We start from the raw sequence: 12,480 nt of genomic DNA, 5'->3' as shown, positions 1-12,480 counted from the left end.
CGGTGGTACAGAAAAATGACATAATGCCTAGCCACCGGTCGAGCGGTGCGTAAACACTTGAAGTATGCAGAGTCTCAACCTGGCCTGTCAGGGCAGAAATCAGGGACAAAATGTGCGAGAAAACAACTGTACACAACACAGCAAGTAATTGATATGCCTTGATGATTTATCGGAAGTAGAGTATGACAATGATTACTCTGATAGTGAGGTGGAATTTGAATCGCATGATTTTGCTACAGATATTTTTTTTCAGTAGTGATGTTGAAAATGAATCTGAGCATGCAGAACCAGTTGATCAAAGGAGGCGTGTCAGGTTGAGACTCTGCACGCTTCATGGTAGAAATCGATCTTTTTTTTTATCCAAAGCACATGCACAAAACACAGTGAAAAGGCGCGGCCACGTTGATACTACGTTTGCTGACATCAGAATATTACGGTTTTTCTGAATGGCTCTTCAATATAAGTTAACCAATAGCAAAACACGACACAAGTGTTTACGCACCGCTCAACCGGTGGCTAGGCATTATGTCATTTTTCTCTACCACTGGTAAAGCAGTGGTCAGGGCTCAAAGGGTTAAGGCTGTGAACTGAGTGAGTGGGGGTATGCGTGCATGCATGTACATGTGCACATGTGTTTGTGTGGCTAACTTTACAGCTGTGGATCAAGTGTGCTGGGGCATGAATGTATGCATGTACATATGCATACATGTATTTGTGCGTGACTCACTTTATTATAGTTGTCAATCAAGTGTGTAGGAAGCATGTGTGCATGCATGTGTTCGTGCATGACTTACTTTTCGACTGTGAATCCCCTCTGTGTCTCTCATCCTGAGGGTGTCCATCATGAAGCCGTGCAATGACTGGTCAGCACTGACCACAACAGACAGCAGGAAGCTGAGGGTGGTGTTCAGGCTGTCAATGGAACGGCAAATGTCTTCAAGGTTCTCTGCCAGTTCACCAACGATCTGACGCTGCACCCGCATGTCCAAGGCTTCCTGCGTAAGCCACGGCAAACAGCCCTCTCATCACTGACAATCCCCTTACATCCTCAGACAGCTCACTCCACTTACACTTTGCCTGCTGCTGCTTCATGTAGTAGATAAACAAATGTGTGTAAGATTCGTGCATTCTCAGATCAAGAATTTTCTGAACAGATCCGGTTTTGCAGTACTGAAAATCAGAATGAGGGTGAAGTGTACAAACATCTCTCATTTGGGTTATGCAAGCAGACTCAGAATTTCAAAATTTGCTGACAATGATCTATGTATATTGACCTCAAAGGCGTCCATATCGTTTTTGTTTCTTTTACAGCAAGACACATAAGCTTACAGTTGTGCCAACAACAAAGTGAGAGCTGTATGATAAATAGTTTCTCCATTCCAGTGGGAAGTCATTTACAGCTTAGTCTTTTGTGGACTATGACTCACTCTAGGAGGCAAGATTGCACTGGGTCTTAGTGCTGCAGCCTTGGGGGCTAGTTGGCCTTTGGAAGCCATCCCAACACTGACTGTCCTAAAACCCTCTTGGCCGAGAGAGTGGGGATGTAACTTGGGCAAGACACTCTCCACTGTAATCAAATTCTAGCCCAGATAGTTTGGACAGCAGTTGCCTCTTCTGCTGTTCTGATGGTCATTGTCAGACATGACTATCATTAAAAAAAAAAGAAGAAAAAAAAGAAGAAAAAAAAGGCATATTCTAAAAATGGTTGTTGATGACTCCAACATATCAGTCTTCAATAAAATGCTAATTTACTGATATTTATTAACGCATTTATTGATGTAATTCAATCAATTGCAAAGAAAAAAACTCACTCTTTTTTAACACCCGAAGAGCTGGTCAAAAGATATGGTAAGGGTAAAAAAAGAAAAAAAGAGAAGAAAACACCCAGTAAAAAATGAGGGAAATGATGCAGAAAGAAATCTTTAAAAAAAAAAGAAAAAAAAAAAAAAGAAAAGAAAAAAGACAGAATTATAAGACAGCATGCTTTATTAAACAAATGATTCACATGCAATGCTAACCTCACTTCACACACAACCATACTTTTACCACTTTGATATAAAAAAAAACCCACACAAAAGGAAAAAAGAAGAATAAAGGCAATGCTGTATCATTTAAACATCAATGACAAAGTTTTGACCAGCAAATATACTATCCTTTACAAGCTCATCTTCTTGCAATGAGTGAGCAGATGAGAAAGTCAAATGATATTTTATGCTAAAAGAAAAGAAGCTTATTTATACTTTCACAATGCTTGTTGCTGTGTGGATGTGAAGAATACAAAGTATATGAATGAACTGAAGGCTTCATATCTGAGAATATTTCTTGACTTGTTACTGTGCACCTTTTGTTCACCTGTATGCCAGCTAACAGACAATGCTAAGTAGCACTTGCATGGTGTTGCAAGCCTCTGTCTTCTTCAAATGAATAACTGTATCATACCCGATTTTTTTCTCCAGCTCTTCCAAATATTATTGCAGCAGTATACTGCACAGCCGCATGAAGTCCACATTTTTTTCTGGGAATGAGACATTATTTTGACATGATGGGTTATCTTGTTGCAATTCATCTTGCTCTGGGATTCTGATGGGTTGTATCAACTATTTTATTGGGTTTTTGATATTTTTTCCAATCTACATCACATAATCTCACATTGGAAAAGAAGTAGATCCATCAGTGACCTTTTATCTGCTCTCTCTCTCTATCACACACACACACACACACAATCCATCCACACAAACAGCAAGGAAATCAGGAGTCTACCTGAGGAATTTTGTCTCTCAATGTGCTGACAAGCCTTGATGTTGTAGAATCAGCACAATATGTCAGGGTCTTGATCTGTAAACATGCGGACCACACATTGAACAACTAGCTGGAGGGCACAAAACTCAAACACAAGAGATAGGACAGACAGAGGAAAAGCAACAGAAGGTTCACACTAAATCATGGGCAGCACACTGAGGAAAAATGGGAGGATGGGCACATGAGCAGGCACACTATACTCTGAGCAGATATCTATGACAACACACTGAAAACATATGAAGCAAGGGCAAAACAATGAAGACACTAACACAACATGTGGAAGAACATGATATTGAGGACACCTAGCATGAGAACATGACTTTAGAGACAGGTGGATTTGTATAAAACAAGGAAACATGTACAACTGTTGAAGCGAAGTCAACACTCACGATACATGGACCAAGGACAGCACACTGAGGACAAGAGGACCCACAATGAGTGAGGACCAAAGACTGGATGCACAGACATTTGCTGATGATATGCAGACCATGTGCATCAAAGACAACATTTTGAGAGTGTTTTATTCTTTGTAAAGGAAGACTGATGCTGCTGTCCTATGTAGCAATGAGACTATGTGGAGCAAAGATAATGCACCAAGGACAAAGGCCCATAGTGTGACAAGGACGACACATAGTGGACACTAAGTCATGTCTCTAACATCACCATACTCAAACCTATACTGCAGCAATGCTTGGACTCATTTTTATCTGATTGGCACTGATAAAGTATACTTGGTTATTTGAATTGGTGAATCTTTGATTTTCATTAAAAAAAACAAAAAAACAACAACAACAAGAGAAATTAACATTATTCTTTCTTTCTTTCCTTTCTTTTTTTGATGATCAACAATGTTTTCTTGTTTGCTTTATACATCATAATGAATAATTAATACTTTTTCACCTTTGTTCTGTAATTGTAGGAAAATACCCATTTACCTGCATAGCTCTGTTCCTCTGTCTTTGCACTCTGGACTTGCCAAGCAGCAGTGTGTTTCGAAGCTGCAGTTCAAACCCTTTGAAGTCATAGTGCAGCTGGGTGGCTGAGATGCTGGCATCACTGTGACCCAGGTGGAGGCTGTAGTCACAGTGAGTGAGTACCAGAGGCAGGAGGTCAGTCTCTGAGCTGTAGCTCACCAGATGCCGATGGCTCACTGCTGATAACTGCACTTCTGGTAGGTTTTCATACCTGATGAGCAGTTTGCAGAAACATCATTAAAACATGCATTCAATAAAAAGAGATAAGAAAAACAACAACCAAACACCATGGACATGTATGGTTAATGATTCCAAACTGCGACATTCAGGAGAATTAAACTGGTTCACATCATTGCCTGACAGAAATATGAATTCCTTTTATGTAATTCAAAACCACCCGACATTATTCAGCAAGCTTACTTGGAAATAACGGAATTCCAATTTTCAGATAACCATTATTGTGAAACTCTTCCAAAACTTGCAAAACAGGTGTTATCACAATCTATTTTCAGCATTCATTCTGATGTACCAAGGACTCAGAATTCATTTTGCCAAAAGGAGTAATACAGTCTAAAGCTATCAGCAAGCCTTCCAAATTCCAAAGTTTGGCAGGCTTACTTAGAAATAATGGAATTCTAATTTTCAGATTACCATTATTGTGAAACTCTCCCAAAACTTGCAAAACAGGTGTTATCACAATTTATTTTCAGCATTCATTCTGATGTACCAAGGACTCTGAATTCATCTTGACAAAAGGAGTAATACAGTCTGAAGCTGTCAGCAAGCCTACTGGCTTACCAAGATCACTTCTGAGGGGGCATCAAAGTTCATGGACTGATCATTAAACACTATGTCACATCTGATAACAAAGAAAGAGACAGACAAACCTGGGTGTGGCCGTGTATGGGGGACTTGGAATGAGCTGAGCAGCATGGGAGTAATGCCACTGAAATGGCTCAGATGATGGGGCAGAAAAAAAACAAAAACAGATGGGGATGGGGGTGCAATGCCCGACTTTCCCAATCAACCCAACACTCTGGTCAGGCCTTGAGAGCCTACCAAATGCCACAGGACATCCTAAGAAAGAGGTGCAACTCACAGGCAAGCAGTGTGTGGGCAGTAGAGGGTAAGGAAGTGGTTGTGTTGCACCAGAAGGTAGTGGATGAGGAGGTAGGCACAGCGCCCGGGGCCCTGTGTGTCTGGCAGCACCATGGCCACAGGACTGTCCTCCCCCACTCGTGCTGTCTGCAGCTCCTCAGGCATCACCACTGTGTATCCTTCCTCTGTACTGCACCCTGAATGTACCACATGACACAGACAATGCCCTGATGTTATTGTGCTCACTCTCTTACAGCTTTTTCTCTTATTTATCCTCTCCCTCCCTATTTCTCTTTGTTTAATGGTCTTTCTTCTTTTTCAGGAAAACTGTGAGGTTTGCAGCTTCAAGTGAGGAATACAATCTTGCCCTTTATGTGGCTGAAACAAAGCAAATGATAAATGGGTTTTTGAAAATCTTCTGTTGTGATTCCAGATCTTATAAACAATGCATGAATGTCATGTGAAAGAGTGAAAATACATATGCGAGGACTGTCTTAAATGACGTTTAATTCTCATATTGGTTTTATTCAAAATGTTACACTTACAAGATTCCAAATCTGTTCTCCCTATTACCACTTCAGCACCAGAGCTAGAGCAGAGTAGTGGCAAACATATGGCCTTAATTAGAAGGCTTTAAAAATACCACATTTATACATCAATTCAAGTGCATACAGAAAAAAACAACGACTTATCGCAAAAGCAACATATGAAATCCAGATTTAACAGGCCTGAGTATTCAAAAAAGACTTCCCATGTCCAGGTTCAATCAAAAAATGTCCACAACTTAAGCTTCAAACTCCAGATATTATCCCAGAGCTCACAGCAACTGACCACTGCACTGCTGCATAATTTTTGTTAGCTATACCTCCCGACTCCAGGTTTGCCCAAAATCTAGTACATGTCTTAAGCTGATAAGTGTGGCAAATCAGAACTTGAATGGTTTAAAAAAAAAAGTGGGTTTGGATAATGATTCATGACAGAGAGACTACTGCTATACACCGAGTGGTAAGTAAAAACCATCGACACATCTTGAAACTCAAAATATTGTATTTATATCAATAATTCTTTTCTGTCAATTCAGAGTGGGTTCAGTTGAAAGAAATCAGAAAAAAAAGAAAGAAAGAAAAAAAAAAAAAGTGATGCTGCATCAAATTTTATACAACTATTTGAAACAAGTTATTTGAAACATTAGGTTTTCTGAGAAAACCATTCACAAAGATGTCACCTTAACATAAATCTTCCTACATTCATCCCACACATTCAGGTCCCACTCACTCAATAAAATCATGTCTGTTTACTTCCTGACCTTCAGGGTGACTAAACTGCATACATCTTCCCAGATTTTATGTATCTGTCCTCAAATCTTGTTCTAGAGAATACGTAGGAATGCCTGCACAACTTGAAAAAAAGAAAAGAAAAATAAAGCTCTTATAATAAATTGGGAGTTCTGACCTTGAACATGACTGAACAATAAAATTTGATATACATGTATGCATTGACAATAATTTAAGTGTAGCCGGGTTGGCTACATTCTTCATTGGGCCAGCTTAGCTGACGACTTTTGTGACTCGCCAAAGGTTACTGAGGACGTCGGTAAATCGGTCACAAGTTATCTCCCTTTACAAGGATCTGTATGATTTTTTTTCATCAATTTCTTAAATTATAAACACTTTCTTGTAGATGAGATTATAGTTTTTATGTTATTGGACTTCAGAAAGATCATACTTCTCAACTGTAATGATATCATTTGGCCAGAGTGCCTATAATTCTTTTAAATTAATATTTATGTGAATGAATTTTGGCACAATGATCTTCGAAATCCACTCAGTTGAAACATACAAAATACCTTCATTTTCTATAAATCAATATAGCTGCCGTGGAATTTAGATTGTGCATTAAAATGTAAATGATTAAGTTTTCTTCTCGTTTATCACTTTCTGTGTACACCTAAGTTATAGGCATGCGATGGTACGAAATGTCTGACGGCATTTCAGCCCCACAAAACTATCTCTTCTTCAAGCTCCTGGAATTCGTCAATGCCGATTTGAGCAAAATATGTTTTTACAATACCTAGACATTTTTATAGCGTATTTCATAGATGTTTACATTTCTGTTATTAATCTGATTCATGTCATACATGTATAATTGGGTTGTAGTTGGTTTAAACGAAGTATTTCATTGCTGATCACTAGTGACTTGTAGGCAGCATTCTCTTCCCAAATTGTTTTCCCATTTTGTTTCGCAGTGAATCCCCAACCAGACTGGTCTTTGGTGACTGAGCCATCTGTGTATATGATGATGTCCTCTTCTTTACTGTTTTCTTCTATGAGTAGCTTCACTTCCGCATCAGTTTTGCCCTCTGGCCATTCCCGACAATGTCTTCCTAGAGTGGGTGAAATGACTGTGTTGAATAGATGGTTGAGGTTTTTGGGGTTTTTCTCCCATTCTTTTGTTTCTTTCAGGTCTTGTAGTCGGCATACTAGCTGGATTGTGTCTTCTGCCTAACGATGGAAGTTGAAGCTGCGACACATGCCCTCCAGTGGCTATCGTCCATCCATACGCCCGGAAACCAACATGCCATGATTCTAACCGACTCAATGAACCTCATACAGAAAATTGAAAACGGAATGGGAAGCGCAGAGTGGCATAAGGCAATGCGCAACTTTCAGATTAAAAAACTCACATGGTCATACTGCCCGGGACATGCAGGTGTTAAGGGAAATGAGCGAGCTGACAGACTTGCTGGTAACGCAACACCAACGAGCGGCCTACATCTAGGAAAATCGGAAATCCTCAGAAAAATCAAAGAATACCAAAAAGAACAGGTACAAGGCCATCACACCATCGATCGCCTCAAAGAAATAAAAGCAGAGAGAGGGAGCGGCCCCAAGTCTAACATGAAAGGTAGAGCACGATGCTTTGCAAATCAAACAAATATCGGCATCATTTCCAAACCAACATTGCGCAAATTTCTTCAAAACGGAACAGAGTCTCTGTGTGCCTTTCCAAATACAATAGCCTGAGCAACACACTAGACGCCACGTTTTTGGCATCAGAGATCTTTTCCCATCCCTCTTGCGGCCAGTCAGTGGCAGCCTCTGTGCGTGTGTGTTTGTGTGGATGTGTGGGTCTGTGCTTTTGAGTGCGTTTGTGAATGCGCGAGAGTGTAAGTGTACACAAGTGTCAGGAGAGATCTGTGTACGTGTGTGTGTATGTGTGTGTGTGTGAGAGAGAGGAGGTGGGAGTGCGGGGGGAGGTGGGGTAGAGGATGAGGTATGTGAGTATATGCATGCCTACACTGTGGGAGCAACAGGATATTGGAACGTATATATATATATATATATATATATATATATATATATATATATATATATATATATCTTTGTATATATGTGTGTGGGGTTGGGGGTGGGAGATATGGGTGTATGTGTGTGTGCTTGTACAAGTAAGTGTTCATCTCTGTGAGTGTGTGTTTGTGTGTGTGTGTGTGTGTGCCGTGGAAGCTGCGATACGTACAAATGAGTGTGTGGAGGAGGGGGGTAGAGGAGGTGCAAGGTAATGTGTGTGTGTGTGTGTGTGTGTGTGTTGGAGCTCATGTACGTTTATATGTATTTGACTGTGCTTTCATATCTGTGAAACTGCATGTTTGGTGCATTTCTGTTGTGCATGTGTGGGTGTGTGTGTGAATGTGTGTCTTCATGTTTTACATTTATTCGCTTATTTATCACCATTGTTGTCTTATTTATTTATTTATTTATTTTATTTTATTTATTTTTTTTTTAAAATCATTTTATTAGTATTACTATTATTATTACTACTACCTTTCTCTATATTATAATTATTATTCATTTATTTATTTATTTATGTAAGCTTATCTATTATTTATTCCCCCGTTTTTTTTTTGTTTGTTTGTTGTTGTTTTTTTCTCAAGGCCTGACTAAGCGCGTTGGGTTACACTGCTGGTCAGGCATCTGCTTGGCAGATGTGGTGTAGCGTATATGGTTTGTCCGAACACAGTGACGCCTCCTTGAGCAACTGAAACTGAAACTGATCACTAGTGTCAAAACTACCGCCAAGCGGTGCTGACATGGGAGCTTTCCGTTGAGTTTTCTTTTGAATTTTGACCTAAAAAAATCTTTACTCTAGAAGCTGATTCTATAGATGATTTTTATATAGTTGGAAATTCTGGATTTTCAGTTACTTAACTGTTACAATTATATTACATATCATGACGTATTAATTGTTGTAATGTACAGAAATGATATATGAACTCGTTAAAAGCTCATTCATTCATGACTCTTTTTGTTTACAGTTTTTAACTACACTATTTTTGTAGAAAATGGTTTAGCTTAAGAAAATGCTTGTCTCTTGCAGTTTCATGTGATATGTAATATGTCTATGTTAGTTCCCCGAGCCGAAAGTCAGACGCCACTAAAATTGGTCAAACAAACACAAGTTTGGCCCCTCAAGGCTCACAGAGGGCCGGATTCATGAGTCGCTTCGTGGCGCTGGCTTTGCGGTTTGGCAGAACTGAATATAATGAGTGAGCGAGTGCCAGACAAGGAGAGAAATCTCCTGGTCTGGAAGAATGAGAGAATAAAAGAAGAAAACAGGTGCACCGCCTTCCCGAGTCTACCTTGCCTGGCTGTGGCTCTCTTCTGCAAACATCTTCTACCTGTCTTCACCTTCACAAACACCACCTTACCACCCCATCACATAAGAAAGGTGGCATGCTAAACAGCTTTCGTAAACCAAACGAAGTGCATTTACAGTGAATGATATGAAAAATCTTACGATAGTTGACAAGCAGGTCCCTGACAATGTCCCAAGCCTTGGAGAACACAGATACCAGTTTCTGTAGGTCTGGTCCCTCTGCAAACAAACATTCACACATGTACACAAACACACACATGCATATGCTGAAGATACATTCCATGCATGCACAGTCTAAAAACAAACACTACAAATATATAAAGTAATTCTGGATCTGTTCAACAAAACAAGCACATTCTTTTCTGATTTGAGCTGAACTGTGAGTTTCAATTTTTTTTTCCTCTTCACTTATTTCAAGTAATATGCCTGGACTTTGAACATTCTGTATGATCCTTTTAGATGTGATAATCTCTAGAATGACTTCGAAATTTACTTATCTGATCTTTGTATCACCTGTCATTTGTATTCATACTCTTGTGAGGTAATGAATATAGTGGTGATCATGGAACTAGTATTTTTGATTCTGTTTCTTTTCTTTCATTTTTTCCCCCCAAGATAGACAAAGCCTTCAGTAATTCAGGTGTGGTTCCAAACCAGCCATACAAGGAAAAACAACGACAATGCAGTTGACTCAGTAATTTCTCTTTGGGGATAATAAAGTATTCTGTATTCTGTAACAACAACTAAATAAAACAAAAAAGAAGAAACACAATGTCTCCCACCAATCAAGTGTGATTCTGACCAAATTACCATACAAATCATTGTTGGTTCACACACATTCTAGATTTCTGATGTGCAACAGTGCTATTCAGGAATGTTTCAGCACTGGGTTTTTTTTTTTTATTTGTATTTTCAAACTGATATTTGTAATGTAATTGAAGAAATACTTGTTGACAGAAAAAATGGGTTAGAATCTACATAATGTCTCCACTATAAATGAAAATTTACAAACATATACTTTACATGCACTGAATGTTTTTTTTCTTTATTTTTTTTACTCCAAGTCAATCCCAAACACAGCTGTTCTATAGTTTTTTGAAAACAGGCTTCATTGCCTGCAAAAAGTTTACAGTGTTCATCAAAAGCATGATCATAATGGGTATTGTACTGTATTGTATTGTATTGTATTATATTGTATTGTACTGAATTCTCTTTTTTGTCACAACTGATTTTTCTGTGTGAAATTTGGGCTGCTCTCCAAAGGGAGAGCATGTCGCTACACTGAAAGCGTCACTCATATTTTTTGCACTTGTTCCTGCCTGTAACTAGTTATTTGTTTTTCTATCGAAGTGGATTTTTCTACAGAAGTTTACCAGGGACAACATTGCTGTTGGTTCTTTTATGTGCACTAAGTGCATGCTGCGCACGAGACCTTGGTTTATCATCTCATATGAATGACTAGCATCCAGACCAGTGGAGGGGAAAAAAGTATTGGCGACTGTGCCGGGAATCGAGCCAATGCCCTCAGATTCTCTTGCTTTGTAGGTGGTCGCGTTACCTCTAGGCCTTCTTTGTTCGTGGGCCGCAACTCCCTCAATCACTCGTATGTACCCGAGTGGGCATTTATGTGAATGACCATTTTTACCCAGCCATGTAGGCAGCCATACTCCTGTTTTGGGGGGTACATTTATGCCATTACTCCACAAGAATTTGAAAGAATGAAAGAATTTGAAATGCACATTCTTGCAAACTACCCAACAAAACTATGCTCAGATATTATGCTGTAGAAAGAGCTAGGTCATTCTATGCCTTTGATCCAGCAACTTGGAACTCTCTGCCCATTGCTCTTAGACAAACAACTTGTGTATCTATCTTCAAAGCAAATATACAAACTTATCTCTTAAAAAAAAAATTCTGTGATAACTGAAGTTGTACTATTGATTCAGGTTTATGGTAATGTGTGTGTGTGTGTGTGTGTCATGGGCGATTTGAGAAAATAAGGGGAGGGGTAGAATATGGTGGTGGTGGTGGTGGTGCAATTTAAACGCTTGAAAGATAGTTGATTTTTACCCATTTTACCCAACTATCTTATAATTTTCTTTATTTCATTATTTCACATATCCCTAGTATGTAAATTTAACTGTTTCTCTTTTGTACAAGTTATACATTTTGACTGTGATAGCTCTTAGTTCTTTACTTAAGGTTTTGCTTCTGTGCACTGGAATGTAAGAGTTGTATTAAAGGTATATAATCATTACTCCATGGGCCTTGTAAATTGTGCTTTTAGACTATTAATGATTGCACTTTGAGCTTTTAGAAATCTTTCTATATGCTTCTACACCATCTTATGTGTCAATTTGACGGATTTGAAGTATTTCATGTTTCTATCTCGTGAGTTAATCTGACTGATTTGAAAAATTACACTTTGGAAAGTCATTACAGCTTGCTTCTCCATGTATTACAGTGCTACATAAAAATGATCACTGATTGTTGCTTTCCTGTTCAAGACCTGGCAAAATCTTAAATATAAGCTGATTTCTTTTTCTTTGTTTTTTGCACCAGGCTCTTTTGAAATGATTTAGTCATGTACCAAAATGCTTTTTGGCACCAAACTAGTTTTAGCAAGAGGAGGGGAGAAGTTGAGGAGGTTGTTTCCAACCATTGCGATCCTTTTAGTTCTGTGCAATCGCTCTTTTCTCTATGACGTCACTCTTTTCACAGTCTAAGGACAAGACAGACAGGAAAGAGGACAAGGTGGGGGTGTAACACCCATTGCTGTCAATCATTAAGTTTCATCACACAAGTGCTGTCTCTCTCTTTCTCTTTTCTGTCAGTAGAGTTTCATTCTGACAAACTGAAGTTATCAAAGTACTGCTTTCCTTTATCAACTTACTTGCAAAAAATATTCCTTTGGCAGAATATAGCCAATCCAACAGATAAGACCAGTCTTACCAAT

The 12,480-nt window shown here is 38.9% G+C and overlaps 1 protein-coding gene across 2 annotated transcripts in view; it reads right to left on the bottom strand.

Moving 5' to 3' along the window:
* Positions 1-12,480, bottom strand: part of LOC143298824 (E3 ubiquitin-protein ligase RNF213-like) — a 232,974-nt gene that overhangs the window by 13,021 nt on the left and 207,473 nt on the right. For both annotated transcript variants that reach the window (XM_076611814.1, XM_076611815.1), the window contains exons 90-94: positions 9,666-9,743; positions 4,873-5,068; positions 3,735-3,984; positions 2,761-2,835; positions 795-995 (exon numbers count right to left, since the gene is read on the bottom strand). In XM_076611814.1, coding sequence (XP_076467929.1) covers positions 795-995; positions 2,761-2,835; positions 3,735-3,984; positions 4,873-5,068; positions 9,666-9,743 — 800 coding nt within the window. The remainder of the gene's footprint in view (positions 1-794; positions 996-2,760; positions 2,836-3,734; positions 3,985-4,872; positions 5,069-9,665; positions 9,744-12,480) is intronic.

This window comes from Babylonia areolata, chromosome 24 (assembly GCF_041734735.1).
Source record: "Babylonia areolata isolate BAREFJ2019XMU chromosome 24, ASM4173473v1, whole genome shotgun sequence".
Lineage (NCBI taxonomy): Eukaryota > Metazoa > Mollusca > Gastropoda > Neogastropoda > Buccinidae > Babylonia > Babylonia areolata.
This window is presented reverse-complemented; position numbering and strand designations above follow the sequence as displayed.